Here is a 17,839-nt window from a genome sequence, read left to right as displayed (position 1 = left end):
CCAGTCTGGAGTTAACCAGTTATTTGGTTTTGTGAGGCTCAAGAGAGGGTAGTTTGGTCCAGGATCCACACCCTATAGGTAATGTAGGTGTGGACTACACCAGGCTTCATTCATCCTGACCAGAACAATCTTCTTAGGTATTCCTAATGGAGTGGCAAGTCCAACATGCCCTGGCATATCCATGGCACATCTTTGCAGGCATCCTACAGAATGGAGAGCTAGCAGTCTTTGAAACCCATCCCTGTTGTCTGGCGCTTTCTCTTCTTAAGCAAGAAGATGATAGCACTTGGGCTAGGAAGGCGCCACGTGGAGACTGGAGTGACCAGGACCCTGTCCCAAGTTAATGTGACTGAGGCTGCAGCTTGGCACCGCTGCTGCTCCAGTACTGAGCAGCTGCACCGGGTGCTTCTCGGGGAAGCCACCACAGAACTTCTCCTATTATATGGCATAGGAGGAGGCTCAGTGTGAGACTAAGGGAGTCGAGAACCTGCTTTTGCCTCTCAGCTGTGTCACAAGGAAGATGTGGGGGAAAGACCCTCTTCCCAGAAACCACACTCTCCCCCTGACAGATATACACACCACAAAGTATTCCTGGGACTCTTTGTCAAAATCCCCTGGGATACAACAAGGTGTGCACCCAGCTCTGTGGAGTACAGACATCCATCGGATTACACTTTGCTGGAAGGAGCAGGCTTGGCTGTGCCATGTTTACAGGACTACGTAACAAAGTGAAGAAAGGAGAATTCTACAATGATAGCATGGCACTCGGGGGTGGAAATGGGCTTGCACCACACACAGGAACTCTTTAATTAGAGCCCAACAGATCCGTGACTTTGACAGCCAGCTCTGACAAGCAGTGTTTGCCACAGAAGAGCCAAATAACATCACTGCTTGTCTGGCTGGTGGCAAGGGTGGGGCAGGAACGGACGGGCGCCTTGGGACTTGGAAATGGCTGCTTTCCGGCAGAAAGGGCTCTGGCAGCCGTCCCTACTCAGCTGCATACGTGGGCATGCCCTGGTCACCCCCCAGGCTCAGGCTGCACCCCACTGCCTTCACCAGGCCTTGGCTGGTGGCTCACGGCATTCCAGAGCTGCAGGACAGCTCGTGCTCCTGCCCAGCCAGCCTGTCCCACCACGCAGGGCCAGCAGCCAGAGGTGCAGGGCAGTGGCACGAGGGGGAGGAAGCCCCCCCAGCCTTGGAGCTGCAGGCCTGGCCCCCCTGCCAAGCAGTGGACCGAGGCAGCAGCTCCGCAGGAAATCCTGGTGGCAGGAGACAAGGGAACAGCAGTGGTGACTCTTGTGGGAGCTGCATCCCCTGCCCAGGACCCCTGCCCTGGCTCTGTCTGGGAAAGACCTGCCAGCCCTGCTGGGAGTGGAGCTTCTTCCCTGGGCAGATGCCACCCTGGACCCCCACTCCCCGGCTGCCCAGCCCCTCTGATGTGCTGGCATGACCAAGGTCATACGACAGAGGTACTTTGCTCCCTCTTGTTTGTATATGGCCGATGTGCCTTGCTAAAAAGTGTTTCCTGGCACAGCAAGGGTTTAGGGTTTTTTTGTTTACAGTTTATGGCCTATTATAGTGTTTTAGCCAAGGTGACCTGTATGCGTATAGCTGGAATGGCCTTTTTAAGTGTGTACGTGTGTGTGTGCGTGCCATGCAATACCTTCACAGTGGGATTTGAGGACCTGCAGTAACACTTTCCAGAGATCGCGGAAGCTTTCTGCAGCTGCTAAACAGCTCGCCTTCCTGGGGAGGGATGCTTCCAAAGTGTGCTTTGTGCGTGTGGTTCACTCAGTTTTGAAGGGAAGCAGCAGAGAGACACTAGTTACCTGTCCTGGGCTGTTGGTTGTTCAAGGGCTTCTCCAGGAGAATCCATGACCTTTGCAAATAGTGTCTGTGACTGTGTACCAGTCTCACAGATGCAGGAGGGTGGTGACTGGGCTCGTCAGGACTGGAGGCTCTGCCATCCCCATCCCTGTGCTTGGCATGTGGCTGTCAACACACCCCCGGCAGCAGGGGTGATGCACTCCAACCTGAAAGTGCCCGCTGGTCACCAGGACAGCTCTGCTTGTGGCAGCCTCCAGCCAGGCTGGGGGCAGCAGCCGCGCCGGGGCAGCCCTCAGGGTGCAGAAGGCCCTGCGTGAGGGACAGGGCGAGGAGCACATCAGGAGAGGGCTGTGCTTCGGGAGCGCACCAGAGCCCCGGCGAGCTTTTGCCGGGGGTGTTACACCCGTTGGCCTGTATGGGTGCAGGCAATCTGCTGCAGGGGACCCTGCCCTGGACGGCGCGGGTCCAGCCTCATCTGCACCTCTTGGCCTGGGACCAAAGCGGGCCCATTATACATTCCCAGCTTTTCCAATAGGCCCAGGCGTAGCATGTAATACAGCACCGGGAAAGCTTCTAAGCAGCACCTTAGCATTAATCAATAAAATGTGGTTAGACTAAACAGAAGGTGTATGACTAAAGTGTCAGAGAGGCAACAGGTATGTGAGAACTTTCCATTGGTCAGGAAAAACAGACTCCTACGTGGCATCAGTAATTATTAACCAACGTTGAGATAAAATGGCACTAATTGATCCATTGATATGGATGGAAATTGTACAGATGCAGATCTTTTACATTATTAACACAACTAAAGCCTCCTGCCCAGCATCCAGATTGCTTTCCTCTGACCTTAAACCTATTGTTAACACAGATTCCCATCTGCAGCTACCTGAACCCTCTTGAGTCTACGTAAGATTTTCTGCCAGACTAGTTTAGCTCCCCTTTAGTGTTCTTGCATATAATCCTTCCTTTTGCATTCAAGGACTTTTTTTTTTTCCTCTCTTACATCCATTTTTGTTTTCCTTTCACAGGCATCTAAGCATTGCTAGCATATTCCTCATCTCAGTGTGCAGTACACAAATTTGCCACATCACTTCCGTATGGCATTGCTCTTTATTTACTCACTGCATTACACAGTTGAATTACCAGCGAAGCTTCTTTATATCTGCCTCCATGAAAATGGTCTCTCTGAGGTGGGTTCTGTGAACCCTAAGAATTTCTAGGCTTTGATGGCCAGTACTGGGGTTTGCTTCCTCGCTCATCTCCAAGAGGTGCCCAGCTAGAACTGCACATTCAGAATCCCTCCAGCATCTGCCTTGTGGTGGGCTGTCATTGCACCGGTGGTGCAGAGTAGCATTCACAACACAATGTACTCCAAAATACCAGATCCCTTCTTCCATGGCATGGGACAGCCAAAGTGATTTATGCAGAGGGCTGCTGCTAATTCCAGAAATGACAAGGTCTAGCACAACGAGATGAGCCAACCTGCTGATCCATCTCTGTACCCAGACAGCTAAATGCTTATTCAGGACTAGTGTTTTGCTTCGGCTAATGAGATTTGACTACAGCTGCATACAACTCAAGGTTCTAATTTCAGTTTGCAGCAGCAAAATGTCTACTTTTCCAAGCAAAGAATCACATGGAGGAAGATTGCTAGTATAAGGAGATTCTTATTTTCTTTCCAGAGGAATCAGAACAAACATAGGGAAGTTAGATCATCTTTGTTTCCGATTACAAAAGCACAGACTTTCAACTGGCAAGAACAAGATCAGACTAAAGTTTCCCCCTGTGTATTCTGATGTATGCTGACTTGAGAATTCTAGCTTTCACGGGTCCAACCTGCTGAACGCTGCTCTGTTTTGTATTGGTTTCCTCACAGTGAGGAGTTAATACAAAATGCCTGAGAGGGTCTGCTTGTTTCTTATTCCCACTTCTCTTGATCTGCCTTCATGAGCTTGCAACATCACCGCATTGGTGAGACAATCAAACGTGCAAGCATCTGGATTTATGGGGATGTGAACAGAAAGTATGAGCACACAGATTTATTTCATATTCTCTCAGCACTTTTTTAATCTCTGTCCGAGACATTCTTTGTTTTCCCTGGAGTCAGGGCTAGCCCAGGGAACAGCGGCAGAGTATCGGAGGGCAGGCTGATTGTGTAAGGTATATTGGGATGTGCCACAATTTGGTTGCCGATTCCACAGCAAAATCTTTTTAGCTCTGCATTGACATCTTTACCCAAACAAGAGGGGAGAAAAAGATGGTTTGTGCTAGAAAAGTTACAGTGTTAGAAGACCCAGCACAGAGATACCTTCCCTATCCTATATGACTGCTTTATGTATCAGTCATGGGAGGTAACAGGCCTGATGCCACACCTACAAAAGCAGCAGTAACTCCAGGATTATTTAGCACCCCTACAAGAACTATATATCCCTGAGCAACTGAAAGCTATAGATCAATAGTTCAATGGCTGCAGCTATGTAAGGAGCAAGATGCTCAGTGCTATTATGCATTGCTACGGGTGACATTTGAATACAGTATGTAAAAATGAAAAAACCTCACAGAGGGCCCAATTTTTCCAACTGTATCAGCTGGTTAAATAAAAGATACTATGTACAAATCTTGCTTGTAAAAGTAAAGATTTGTTCACACTGGACTTCTTAAGCCTCGATGAATACCTTTGTGTACCTCTCTGACTTGCGCATTTAGCGGTATGCACACTGGGAGTCTGAGCTGGTGTGGTCTGTGCTTAACTCACCCACCTGTGAGTAAACTACCGGTCCTGAAGTGTCCCGGTGTTGGTAGGTAAGCCTTGGGAGCAGGCAAGCCCCGGATCTCCTGAGCCTTACGGAGCACAGTCGTTCCCCAAGGAATTTGCAGCAGCTGGGGCATTAGCCCCGATATTGAGGCCAGATTCCAAAAGTAACGACTGCGCGAGGCGCGGTAATTCTGTCGCGATCGCTATCCCTGCTCCCCGAGGGGCCGAGCGGAGCAGGGCTGCGTGCTGCTGTGCTGGGCCCAGCCGCCCCCGCCGCAGAGCGAGGCCAGCCCCGGCCCGCAGGGAGGCGGGCGGCTGAGCCGCACCAGCCCGGTGCGGGCCCCGCGGCGGGACGGGGGCCCCAGCCGCGCGGCGGAGCCGGCCGGTGGCCGCTTGAGTTACCGGGGACCGTGAGCCAGATCCTGCCGCAGCCAGGCGGGCCGGGGGACCCCGACTCACCCGGCCTGCGGGCTCCGTCCCGGCGCCCCGCGCAGGGGCAGCGCTGGCGGTGGGGGGGGGAAGGCACAAACAAAAGTCTGGCCGCCCCGTCCCCGTCCCCCCATAGCCGGCAGCTCCCCCAGCCCCCCCTCACCCCCCCATAGCCGGCAGCTCCCACAGCCCCCCCAGCCCTCCCTCACCCCTCCATAGCCGGCAGCCCCCCCTCGGCCCCCCATAGCCGGCAGCTCCCCCAGCCCCCCCTCACCCCCCCATAGCCGGCAGCCCCCCCAGCCCCCCCCTCACCCCCCCATAGCCGGCAGCCCCCCCAGCCCCCCCTCACCCCCCCATAGCCGGCAGCCCCCCCAGCCCCCGCTACATTCCCCCGCGGGTGAGCTCAGCCGCTCGCGCAGCCGCGCTCCTTTTATGGTCAAACAACTTTGCCTGGGCGAGGCCTTTTCGCGAGCCGGCGGGGCCCGGCCGCTCCCTCGCGCCGCCGTTGCTCGCCTGCCCGCCCGCCCGCCGGCGCAGCGCTCCGTGGCCCCGCTCCGCAGCCCGGGGGCGCCCCGGCCCTCCGGTGAGTCTCTGGGCTTGCAGCCGGGCTGTGGGCTCCCCGCGGCTCGCCCTGCCCGGGCTCGAGTCGTGGGCCGGAGGGGGGGTCCTGCCGTTCCGCACGGGAGAGGCTCGTGGGGGAGCGTGGATCTAGTGAGCTGTTCGCCCCGCGGTGAGACGCAGGCGCACGGGAGCGGGGGATGTTGCCCGGTTTGGCTCGGGACAGACGCTCTTTTGTGTGCGCACGGATGGGCGAGACACCTAGGGAGCCCTCCCCAGATGTGCCGGGGGGCGGGGGGCTCTTTGTGCCTGAAATTTGCTTTAGGAGCTTCAGTCTCTCTGGGAGTGCCCTGAGAATGAAAAGACGCAAGTGCTTGCAAAGCCGTAGAACTTTCTAACGTTTTAATTCCGTTTGCATCGCTTTTCGGAGTTGTCCATCTGCCCGCCCCCCCCGGGAGGAGGCCAGGCGAGCCCCGCGTACGTGCAAGAAGGTTGCGGCTCTGCCGCCCCGCCCCCGCTCCCTTCCCCCCCCCTCCCCCCCCCCCCCCCCCGGCTGCTCGCGGCTCTGCCCCGCAGCCTCCCCAGCCGCAGGACTTTGCTCTCTTTGAAGTTTTGTACCTTTAGGCCAGCCTGGGAGAACTTCCTGGGATTGGTATGTAGGGGAGGATGAAAATACTTCTAAGTCTGTTTAATCTGTTGCTTTCATATTCTCAGTTTTTTGCTGGAGTTCCTCTTCCGACCCCCTCCGTGGGGAGGAAGCTGCAGATGGGGAAGTACCGGCACTGGGTGTCAGTGGTGGGGGGCTGCCTGGCTGGAGCCGAGCTGCTTACTGCCCACCGAGGTGGTGAACAGCGCTTAGCTCACTGCTTCCTCGAGTCCCTCCTCCTCATGCCACCCCAGGAAAGGAGCAGAGCCTTTGGAAGTGCTGCCTTGGGGTCAAAGAACTGAGGGTCATCTGGGTGCGCAAGAGGTGGCAGAGCCACCATGGGACCTTCTGGGAGGTGACCCTGCTGCTGAGGGGGTGTTGCTTGCTTCTGACCTCTTGCTTTTTTGCTCTCTGTTGGAGAGAAGCAGCGTATGAGGCAGCTAATGATCCTGACCGTGTCCTTTGGGGACATCTTTCTTCATAGCTCTGCTTGAGTCATCTTAAATAGTGTTACAGCAGGCAGAAAAATGTCTGCCCTCAGGGGAAATGTGACGGCAAGGAGGGTTTGTGATTAGGTCTGCTGGCAGGACACTTCCTCTCCAACAGCCTGTGCAAACCACCACGGTACTTGTCTGAGCCTGGTGTTCCTGGTGTGGCTTCAGTGGCGTTGGTAGTGCTCAGGGCTGGGGGGGGATGCTCGGCCCCGCATGGCCAGCCTCCCCCGGCCCGCTGGGTCAGGGGGACACACCGCTGCAGAGGCGTGAGGATGAGCAGGGGCAGCTGTTGGATGGAGGCACCCTGAGCAGCAAGGGCCTCGAGTGTGGCAGCATGGCGGGAAGCAGGCCACTGGGCTCAGGGGAGAGCAGCAGCTGCAGCAATGCTAGCGCTTTTCTGCGTGGCAGCTGATGTCCCGAGACTGCGCTGCCCAACCCTGGTGCAGATCGTGATCAGAAGTGACATCGCAGGCATGTTCTGCTGTGAGCAGCACTGTCAGTTCTGGTAGAAGTGGCTGCCATCAGTTCTAGTAGAGCTGCTACCAAGTGGTTCGTTACACCGGAGTGTAACAGGAGCAGAAGTCCCTAAGGAAAGGCCGGAGCTTCTGTAGCTCGATGGGAAGCAGCAGGCTGGGGGGACTCGGACTGGCAGGTCTGAGGGGCTGAGGACAGAGCCTGCTCCTTACTCCTCTGTCTCAGCCCTTCCTGTGCTGGCTGTGTGGGAGATGCTCAGTGCGGCTCGGTGGCTGAGGGGCTCGGTGGCTGTGGCTGGCTCTGGCACTCTGGCACCCCGTGGTGTTTGTCAGAGCGCGGGCAGCTCGTCCGCCCTGCGCAGAGGGGCACAGCACAAGCAGCATGGGCCGAACTCTTGTCCCTGTCACACGCCTGTGACCTGGGGAGGCTGTCACAGGTCACGGTGCCGCACCCTACTGCACTCGACCGAGAGAGCACTTGGAGCAGGAGGGTGGGGGCATGGGGTCTTGGCAGCAGGCATGGGAGAGCTGGCATCGGCAGTGTTTGTGGCACCCAGGGCTGCCTGTCCCAGCTGCTCTTATTGTCCCAGCGAGAGGGCCTGGCAGCACCGGGGGGCACCGACATGAGCCTGCCAGCTTGAGCTGCTGGCACCGAGCCCCGGTGCTGGCGGAAGCAGCACTGTGCTGACTGTGCGTGTGCGTGTGAGCAGCAGCACTGGGTGTGTGAGCAGCAGCACGGGGGGGGTGGGGGGGGGGGGTGAGCAGCAGCACTGCCGGGGGGAGTGTGTGTGTGAGCAGGCAGCCCCACGGCCGTGCTGGGCTTCACAACAAAGCGCCTGACTCCGGGGGCTTCCGGCGCGGCTGCGGCGTCTGGCCTGGACTGCGGGACCGGGGGTGCCCCGTTCCGTGCCTGCAGGCCGCGGAGAATGCTCACCCCCCCCCCCCCCCCCCCCGGGCTGACCGTGCGGGGCCGCTGCCGCAGTGCTGCCGGCACCCCTCCATGCCCAGCGGGATGGGCTGGGGGGCGGCACCGGGGGGGAGGTGGCGCCCCGGGGGAGGCGGAGCCGGCGGGGGGCGGCCGGCAGCGCTTCCTGGCGGGGGCGGGGCGGGGGGCGGTGGCCGGCAGCGCTTCCTGCCGGGGGGCGGCAGCGCAGCCGAGGGGGGGACAGCGGGGGGCGGCGGCGGAGCGGGGGGGCTCCCGGCCCGCCCCGCCGTCCTGCCTGTGCCGCAGCCGCCCCGCTGCCCCGGCGCGCAGGGCCCGAGGTGAGGGGTGGGAGGTGCGGAGGGACCGGCGACGTTACCGGGGCGGTCACCGGCTGGGGGCCGGCGGGCCGGGGTGGCACCGTCGGACAGGTGTGGGGGGGTGGCGTGCGGGCCCCTTCGGGCGCAGGGCCTGGCTGTGGCGGCGGGGGGCGGCGCGGTGCCGTGCCCTGTTGCGGGGCGCTGCCGCGGCCCGGCTCACTTTGGCTGCGGCCGGAGCCCCCTTGTCACCAGCGCCGCGACACGGCCCCGCTGGCCCCCGCTGGCCGTCTGCTGCGGCTTCTGTCCCTGGGACCCCTGGGCACATGCTGCGCTCAGCTCGGGTGCCTCAGCCCCTGGCCGGGCTTCAAATGCCCCTGTCCCCCGTGTTCTCTCTGCCAGTTTCCACTGGCTTCATGCAGGTTTCCTCCCTTTTCTCCCCTGCCAGCCGCTGAGAAGATGGCCTCCCCAGGCACCCCGGGGACCCGCATGACATCCACAGTCAGCATCAACATTTCCACGCCTGCCTTCTACAATCCGCAGAAAAAGTTTGCACCCGTGGTCGCCCCTAAGCCCAAGGTGAACCCCTTCAAGGCTGGGGGTGCGTTGGAGTCATCGCTGCCCCCGCCTCCCGGCGCTGGTGCCCAGCGTGCACAGATTGGGAAGGTGGGCGAGATTCCGTCCCAGTCCCTGCCAGCAGAAGGTAGGTGGGGGCCAGGGTGTGTGTGTGTGTGCGCGTTTCCAGGCTCAGGGCACGAGGTCCATGACAGGGCTGAGCACAAGAGCGGGAGCCTAACCACCCTTGGTGACTGATGCACTCGCTGTAGGGGCTGGCAGGTTCCACAAGAGATAAAACAATTGTAAAGAGGTCTCAAAGTACGTAGTATCTCCACTCGTAAAGGAGGTGGGAAGGCAATCCTGCACTGCACTGGTGCTGGAGGAATGCAGTGGATTTCTCATCGAATTCCCTGAGTGCATAGTTGTGTAACTGCAGGCAGTTTCTAGCCAGCGTGTCTGAGAGCAAACATGATGCAGGGAAATTGACCCTGATGATGATGAATCATGCTGTTCCCCTTCTTGTTTGATCTCTGCTCAAGTTGGTTGTCTCTGACTGTAGAGATCCTTCTCATGGACTCTGCAGTTGCCATCTTTGCTGCTGGAGATGAGGAGGAAGAAGTAACCTCATGAAAAAATGGTGGAAGCTGTCATAAACAGGAAGGGAGGCTTAGAGTTCGTGTGGCTTGTAGAGTTTTACACCTCTTCCTAGTGGTTTGGGTTGGGTGTGTTTTCCTGTGTAGAGTGACTTCTTGTTTTAGTGTGGTTTTCTTTTTCTTGCTTTTAAATATTTCTTTTATATCCTGTGTGGTGGTGGAGTGGTTTTTTTGTTTTATTTTTTGGTTGGCTGGTTGGTTTTGTGTCCTCTTAAGAGGCAGAAGGTTCCTTGCTGTGTGACCCCCTAGTTGGAATTGATGAGCGTGGGGCCACCAGACATTTCCCTAGGGACCTCTTGCTGATGCTTGATGCTGCGACTTACCACAGGACTCCCCCAGGGCGCACCTCAGCTGGGACACGCATGTTCAGATAATGCAGCCTGCTGGTTTATGTTTCTTTCCTTTCACCACCTCGCATAGACCATGCAACACTTACGCTTTCTAGTTTAGCATGCTGTTAGTGGGCGGCTGGCCTGATGGTAGGAAGGCTGGTCCTGTGCTCAGAGGAGACGAGTTACTAAGCCATTTTTTCCATTTCTCTGGTCACAAGGACCTGTTGGTGCTTCTCTCTCCTAGAACTGTACCAGCTAACTGGTGACCCTTTTCTCTGTGCTGCTGGCTGGAATCTTGTGTCTGTAATCCAAGGTCTCATCGTAGGCTTTATGATTTTCTGCTATAGTTGTGTGGATGTGTCTGTCAGAAAGTCTCAAACTGACACAAATAACTGAATCACAAAAGTAGACAGCTGGATGTTAAAACTTAGTTTTCAATATCCCATGCGAGTGAAGCACTGGGTGTTTCTTGCTCCACTTCTCCCTTCCTTATAAAGCTTATTATGGAGGAACTAACTTGACAGAAAGATGAGCAAAAGAACTGTTTAGCTTGAGCTGCTGCGTTGCCATCAGGTGAGGGCTGCCAGCAGACATCTGAAGTGCAGATGAGCCACCACCAACACTTAAGTCATGACAGAAATGCACCTGATCCTTCTCTGATGCGTTTCTTAATCCTTCTCTCCCTTTCTTGTACCCTCCCCAAACAAACAGCCATAGCAATCGGTCTCTTTGTCTCAAATGGCAGGATGGCTCAGTTACTGTTGCTGTAGGAATGTTATGTTTAGTATTGATCATTCTGTAAATCTGGTATAGTAACTTAGCGGCAAACTCTTTTGTTTGTGTGAATAATTCATAACACAGGCTTTTAGTGAATCTGAAATAATGTGACAGCAGATCAGGGTTTTGCTTCTGCAATATTCTTCATCATTTTAATAAACCAAAAGGCAAGTGTGTACAAACTTGATCCTAAACTGTAGTTTCAAAGAAAAAATACCAGCCTAGTATTATCCCCCACCCCGAGCAGAATTTCTGTGGCACAAGGAGGCTTAGAAGAGGTGCTGTGTGCCAGTGTGCATTCTGCTGGCTGATAAGAAATTGGCTTTCATTTTCTGAATTGTGTCCTTTCAGTATTGTGTCACTTAGGTTACCAATGAGAAGCCCTTACAAAGTCTGCTGGCAGCGGCTGGATATAAAGATGAGACAATTCAAACGCTGCTGTTAAGTTGCATGTGGAGTAGCAGGAGTGAAAAACCTGGTGATACACCCTGCTGCTGGTTGGGGCTAGCTAGGAAGAGAGGTGGGTGCCCAGAAGAAGGGATGTGGAAGCTCTGCCTCCTTGTTGTCAGTGTTCCTACCTGCTTGGATGTGAAGAGGGCAATGTCTCCCATACATGGCGAAGGGAAAAGGATTCACGTTTGAGTGTGTTGTAGCAGAAAATGTCTCTCTTTGCCTGTTCCACATCTTTGGCAAATATGCATAGGTGGAAGCAGTGGGGTTTTCTTCTGGGAGATTGAGGTGCTTTGGTGCTTTTCAGCCTGCTTCAGAGGGTTCTGGAAAATTTCTCACATCGTAGTCTGTGTCAGGTATGGGGACATTGTCGCCTCCAAAAGAAAAGCTGTTTTCATCTCCTGGAAAAATAAAGCAGTTTCAGAGATTCCTCATACGCATAAGAGGTATGCGTATCTGACTTGCGTTTTTCCCCCCACTTGTCCCTTGTAGTGCTTACTAGCCAGTGGCGAGGTGCCAGCTTATTTTCCTGTAAGAATGCAGGCTTCTCAGGGTCCTGGGTTGACTGCTGGCATTCCTGCTAACGCTGCTCTGCATTCTGCAGTCTGAGTCGGTTACTGGCAGGAGGAACATATGGTATGGTAGGGACCAAAGAATGAGGGGAGGAGTGGGAAAGGGCACAGTAAGACGTGTTTTGCAGTTAAGCAATGACTATTCCCAGACACTAATTGCAGTAGCTACTAAGGAAACTTTATATGATGGCAAATAGCTTTGAGCAAGGTGAAAGCCAGCCTGTGAAGTTCAGTTGTCCTCAATGGGTGCTGGGGTCCCCTGGGTGACTGCTGGGGAGCTGTTTGCTGTAATGCCTTCAGGACCACAAACCTCCCGGGTTTTTTGCTGGCTAAGAGTAAGAAATTATCCAAACTTGCTTTTATTCTCATTCTTCCCCATAGAGCTGCCGCTGCCACCTCCTCCCCCGCCTGGAGAGGAGGCAAGTTTCTCCTCAAACTGTGCTTTTCCCCCACCCCCACCACCCTTTGAAGAGCCTTTTCCACCAGCCCCAGAAGAAGTTTTTCCTTCTCCACCTCCTCCTCCTCCACCGATGTTTGATGAAGGACCTGTGAGCAAGGTGCCTACCCCACAGGTGAGTGAGGTCAAGGGAAGTACAGTTTCTTGTGATGCTCTGTGAGCTGCGACAGCTTCTTGCTGCTCTCTGAACTCCGCAGCGGGAAGCCCAGAGATCTGGGAGAGCAGAAAAATGCCACCACCCCATGGACCAGCACAGGTTAGGTCAGGTGGACAGGCTGCAGCTTTGCAGATGAAGGACCTGGGGGGTTCCTGGTGGATGGTGAATTGAGTGTGAGCCAGCACTGCACCCTCGAGGCGCTAAAGGCCAACCCCCTGCTGGGCTGCATTGGTGAGCATAGCCAGCAGGACAAGGACAGTGATTATTCCTCTCTGCGGTGCTGGTGAGGCTGCATCTTGGAGGACTGTTTCCAGTTGGGCTCCCCAGTATAATAACCCCAGAGGAACCCCAAACTAGATGCAGTCCAGCAATGGGTGATAGCGACCCTTGGGGGTTGGAGCCCGTGCTGCGAGAGCTGAGTTTGTTCAGCCTGCAGAAGATGAGGCCAAGGCAGGGATCTAACTGGAGTGTGCAATACCTAAAGGAGGGCCGGAGAGAAGACAGGTACTTCTTACTGGGGCACAGAAGAACAAGAGACGATGGACAAGAGTTGCGGCAAGGGAAATTGCTGTTGGACAAAAGAAAATTCTGCTCTTCCTCTCCAAGGGTGGCTCAGCACTGGCACAGGTGCCCAGAGAGGCTGGGGAATCCGCATCCTTGGGGATGTTCAGTAATGACCTGGACAAGGCCCTGAGCAACCTGGTCTAGCTTGGGAGCTAGCCCCGCTTTGAGCAGCGTGCAGCACTGAGACCTTCAGATGTCTTTTCCCACCTAAACCTGTCCGCGAGTTTCTGTGCGTTTTCCTACTGTTTGTAGACTTTGGAGACTGTGCCCTGTTCATCCTCACCAGCTTGCTACCTGCTCAAAGCAAGGCGCAGATTTGTACCACAGTCCAAAGTGTCAAAATCTGCTATTGTAAGGGGATGCACCTGGTTCTCTGGCTGTTCCTGTAATGTGCTCTGCTCCCTCTTTCCTCATGGATGGTGGTGTAGGTACGTGGCAAGATGAGCAGCATTGATCTTGAGATTGACTCACTGTCCGTAATGTTGGATAACATGGAGAAGAATGATCCCTTCAAATCCCGGGTGAGCATTCCAGAATGGCACAGGTGGAAGGAGAGATGTCTGGTTTGCTGAACAGAGGTATTGAGAAGGGTGCTGCTAAAGATGAAAATCTCTGGATAGAGATGTAGTGCCGAAGTGTACATGAAGGACCAGAAAGCATAGATCTGGCCACTTGGCAGGAGCGCTAAATGCGTAACGGTGTGGGAACTCTTTAAGTTGTGGGCCTGGGATAGCTGCTGAGTTACTGCTGTAGACAGCGTATTTTCTGTTCCACCTTGCTGATAACTGCCTGTTTCTCTCTGCTGCTTCCTTTTACAGATACCTGCAGGGTCCACAGGTTCTCTGGAGAAACCATCGGCCCCAAAAGCCCATGTGGAAATACCATCTGCACCCAGAGATACTCCTCATCCCATTCCTTCCAGGTTCACTCCAAAGCCAAGTGGAAGCTTATCTTTCAAGCCCCCTGGAGTGGATCTGACCCCCAACCCAACGCCATGGGCAGCCCCACAGCAACGCAAGGAGCCCTTAGCACCAGTCCCTCCACCCCCTTCCCTCCCTCCTGCTCAGCCTTCCCTTAAATTCACCCCACCCTCTGTTGCTGGCTCTCCCAAGCCTGGGTCCAAGTCAGGTGCCAGTGTCCCTGTGGCTCCCTCAAACCCTGCCAGGCACCCTACCTCCATTCAGACCCACTTCACAGTCCCTCCATCTTCAGGGCTCTCCTCTCGGCCACAGCCTCCCAATTTCACCTATGCCCAGCAGAGGGAGAGACCCCAAGTCCAGGAGAAGCCACATCCAACAGAGCAACCTGCTGCCACCAAGGACAAGGTACGGGACAGAGCTGTGGGACCCGTGGCTTTGGGCAGGCACAGCGTCACCAGCTGTGAAGCTGGAGGATGAGGAGGGAGGGTCTGTCCTGGGCCAGGGGAGGCTGTTGCGGATCTGAAAGAGAGATGTAACTAGAGACAGTGGTGGAGAGGGATAGGATTTCATGTAAAGGTGGAAAGGAGCAAGTATGGTGGGTGGCAGATTGCTCCAAAGAGGACAAGTAAAGGTGAGACAAGTAGATTTATTAGGGACAGTGGGAAGGGGTCTGTCTCTGCGTGTCCTTTGGCACTGAACGTTTCCTCTTCCTGCAGCATAGACCCACAGGCTCCGGTGCAGATCCACCTAGGGGAAATTCCTGTCTGACCATGAAGGAGGTAGAAGAGCTGGAGATGTTGACCCAGAAACTAATGAAGGATATGGAGCATCCACCCTCAGCGGAGTCTGCTATTTCTGGTGCGTTCCCGCAATGGACAGCAGTAGGGCTAAGACTGTGGTGGGTTTCCATCTCTCCTGATCCCTTTATTCTTCCACTGGCAGAGCTCTGTGGCTTCTGCAGGAAGCCCCTGTCAAGAACCCAGCCAGCTGTGAGGGCCCTGGACTGTCTTTTCCATGTGGAATGCTTCACCTGCTTCAAATGTGAGAAGCAGCTGCAGGGGCAGCAGTTCTACAATGTGGATGAGAAGCCCTTCTGTGAGGACTGCTATGCTGTGAGTCACGGGGCTGAAAGCTGCTGGGGGGAGCTGAGCTTGCTGTGCTTGTCCTCTCTTGCTTTCCCTTCCTCCTTCCATCTTGCCTGGCTGCGGTGTAGTCTCCCAGGGGTGGGAGATCAGATTAACGTGTTTTATTTGTTTCCTTTGGGTTCAGGGGACCTTGGAAAAGTGCAGTGTCTGCAAACAGACCATCACAGACCGGATGCTGAAGGCCACCGGTAACTCGTACCATCCCCAATGCTTCACCTGTGTGATGTGCCATACCCCTCTTGAGGGGGCCTCTTTTATCGTGGACCAGGCCAACCAGCCTCACTGTGTGGACGACTACCACAGGTAGGGAGCACACAGGTGTGGTGGGGTGTCTGGAGGAAGGCAGGTTACCTCCCACCTCTTGAAACTTGGTGCGATGTGGGCTTGGGTTGCCCCAGGACATGAAGTGAGCGATGAGTCAGCAGTGTGCCTTGTAGCAGTTAAGGTCTTTTCCCACCTAGACTTCTTTGTGATTTGTTATTCCTCTGCTGCTAATACTACTGTACGGCAGTGAGGACCTTGCGTTGGATGTCCTCCATGTTTTTGCATGTTGCAGGAAGTATGCTCCGCGCTGCTCGGTCTGCAGCGAGCCTATCATGCCAGAGCCTGGAAAGGATGAGACGGTGCGTGTGGTGGCATTGGAGAAGAATTTCCACATGAAATGTTACAAGTGTGAGGTAAGCCTGTGGTCCCACTCTTCACATCCCTCCTGTGCCCATCACCAGTGACTGGGCACCTTTGTTGTCTATCCTGACCAAACAGCAGGGTGGCTTTGCGTGCATCTGGGGCATTCCTGAAGCAGGTTCAGGAAAAGATTAGACATTTCACTGGCCACAGGTCCATGAACAAGGATTCTGCAGGTCTGTAGCCTCTGACATCCCTAATATGGCAGCTGTGTGTACCGGGGGAACATGCCAGGATCACAGAGAGGGGGCTTGCTCTTTCCTCAGAATAGCATCTCCCATTAGCATCATCGGAGACAGAGCAGCAGGCTGCGAGCTGGTACCCTGATCCAGCGGGGCACTTCTTACATCCTTGAATGCATTTATCCTGCTGCTGGCTGTCGTCGAGCTCCCTCCCTCTTTTCTTTCCCTGCTTAGGACTGTGGGAAACCCTTGTCCATTGAAGCAGATGAGAATGGGTGCTTTCCACTGGATGGGCACGTGCTGTGCATCAAATGTCACACCATTCGTGCCAAAACGACACGCTGAGGAGCTTGGAGTGGGCATACCCTTAAAGACCCCTGCGCTCAGTACTCTTCCCCTCCCCACCGTCGTCCTATCCCTCTGCCTGCCAAGGCAGGTTGCTACCAACGGAGACTATGCTAGCGCACCTCTTTACTCAAGTAGGATTCACCCGCCGCCCCCAGCCTCGGCCCTGTGCACCCACTGGGAAAGGCCTGTCACCACTGCCTGGCCGGGGGCTATGCCAGGCCAGGGGCTACATAAAGATGGGTGGGTGCAGCCCCACTGCTCCTGCAGGGCTTGGGAGGAGAAAGCCCAGATCTCCACCAGCACCTGGTGGAAGCAGCAAGACTGACCCGGTGGCAGGTGCTGCGGTGGGCTGAGCGCTCGCCTGTTCCACAGAGCCGAGAAGGACGATTTGACCTTACAAAGTGGGAGCCTCCGTCTCGGCACCGCTTCTGTCTGATCTTATTTTATTTTTGGTGCCGCCACATTGTCAGGATGTCTTCCCCTGCCCCCTCCCTCTCTCCCGGCTTCGAGTGTGGAGGTAGAAGATATTGGGAATCTGTATAATTGCTGGAAGAAGCAAACCTCCTATAGCTTTTCTGTCTCTAATGGATTTTACTGGCTAACTGTCTTGTCACTTTTTGTTCCTTGGCCAGATTAAACTGGCAATGTTTGGAATCCTACTCTGTTCCTGAATTTGAAAACTTGTTTTAAAAAAATCTTTTTTCCTCTCCCCAAAATGAGTCATTTCCCAGTGTGGTTTCTGGGCAGCCAGGCTGGGCACCGGAGTAGCAAAGCAGTCCAAAGAATGCATGTTTACAAATAAAGGCCATCATAAGGACGGGCAGCACATGGTGAGGAGGCGTCTCAGTGCGTGGATGAGGATGCAGCAGCCTGAGGAACGCCTTCCCGTTCCAGTAGGGATCCTGCCACTGCTGTCAGCAAGAGCTGCAGTCTTAACTGCGATGTACTGTCTGGCTCCAAGTGTTACTGCACTGAGCCCCACTCCTGGACTACCTTTTTAATATCTACACTGTCCAACCACTGTTTGCATTCAATAAAATGTGGGGGTTTTCCACATGTGTCTGCTGTATTTCTTCAGCTATCTGTGAGAACTCATGTGGTAGAGAGAATGCCGTGTAGGGAATGCAGAACTGCTGTTCCCCCAAGCCCCTGAAGACGAGGCGTCTGAGAATGGCCTTTCTCTGTCCACCTTTGTCTCCTTTTCAAACTGTTCAGTTTCCTGTTTTTCCGTGCCTGAAGAGTAGCTCTCATGGGAAGCAGTGGAAGGCTGCGTTGCAGTGCAGCAAGGCTGTAGTCTGCGTGATGCGTCACGGGGAGGTGAGTTCTTGCACCTGCCTGCACCACGCTGGGAGGAAGCAGCCAGTTTGCGTGCTTTGCCCTAACTGTTGCTACTCAAAGTGTTTGTGCTTGATGTTTATGGTTTTAAGCGTGGTGCTGTCTTGGTCACTGCTTGTGGAACTCCTTTGTGGTAAGCGTCAATGCTTCTACACTTCAAAGACATGAAACCTACTCTTGTTCTCTTGCCAGTTTTGGGGAGATCTTTAATAACTCCTTGCAAATTGATCCAGTAAATGCTTTGAGGTTTCCTATAGGATGAGCAAATACATGAATTGTACATT

General features: G+C 54.9%; 1 protein-coding gene and 1 long non-coding RNA gene across 6 annotated transcripts; one reads left to right on the top strand and one right to left on the bottom strand.

The window, feature by feature from the left end:
• Positions 1–698: 698 nt before the first annotated feature.
• On the bottom strand, positions 699–5,110 carry LOC119148123. Its single transcript, XR_005104307.1, has 2 exons — positions 4,587–5,110; positions 699–4,056 (listed from the first exon to the last, which is right to left on the bottom strand). It is a non-coding gene; the product is annotated as an uncharacterized LOC119148123 (long non-coding RNA).
• Positions 5,111–5,419: 309 nt separating this feature from the next.
• Positions 5,420–17,276, top strand: ZYX (zyxin). 5 transcript variants are annotated; one of them, XM_037387786.1, is made up of 10 exons: positions 5,420–5,594; positions 8,870–9,124; positions 12,145–12,335; positions 13,370–13,462; positions 13,760–14,266; positions 14,578–14,719; positions 14,804–14,973; positions 15,131–15,309; positions 15,563–15,683; positions 16,107–17,276. In XM_037387786.1, the coding sequence occupies exons 1-10, from the start codon at positions 5,444–5,446 to the stop codon at positions 16,215–16,217; spliced, it is 1,920 nt and encodes a 639-aa protein (XP_037243683.1). In that variant the 5' UTR covers positions 5,420–5,443; the 3' UTR covers positions 16,218–17,276. The 5 variants fall into 5 exon arrangements, with proteins under 5 accessions (XP_037243683.1, XP_037243684.1, XP_037243687.1 ...); XM_037387790.1 differs by lacking the exon at positions 5,420–5,594 and adding an exon at positions 5,671–5,741; XM_037387789.1 differs by lacking the exon at positions 5,420–5,594 and adding an exon at positions 6,140–6,221.
• The last annotated feature ends 563 nt before the right edge of the window (positions 17,277–17,839 follow it).

Source organism: Falco rusticolus, chromosome 5, assembly GCF_015220075.1.
Source record: "Falco rusticolus isolate bFalRus1 chromosome 5, bFalRus1.pri, whole genome shotgun sequence".
Lineage (NCBI taxonomy): Eukaryota > Metazoa > Chordata > Aves > Falconiformes > Falconidae > Falco > Falco rusticolus.
Note: the sequence above shows the minus strand (reverse complement) of the source record. Positions and strands in the feature narration are given on the sequence as shown.

What these genes read in the sequence shown, in the direction of transcription:
- ZYX (XM_037387786.1), top strand. Translation starts at nt 5,444, where the DNA reads ATGGTCAAACAACTTTGCCTGGGCGAGGCCTTTTCGCGAGCCGGCGGG. An exon ending in AGCGGAGTCTGCTATTTCTG is followed by an intron (nt 14,720 to 14,803) that starts GTGCGTTCCCGC and finishes TTCCACTGGCAG; the next exon opens with AGCTCTGTGGCTTCTGCAGG. An exon ending in TCTGTGAGGACTGCTATGCT is followed by an intron (nt 14,974 to 15,130) that starts GTGAGTCACGGG and finishes CTTTGGGTTCAG; the next exon opens with GGGACCTTGGAAAAGTGCAG.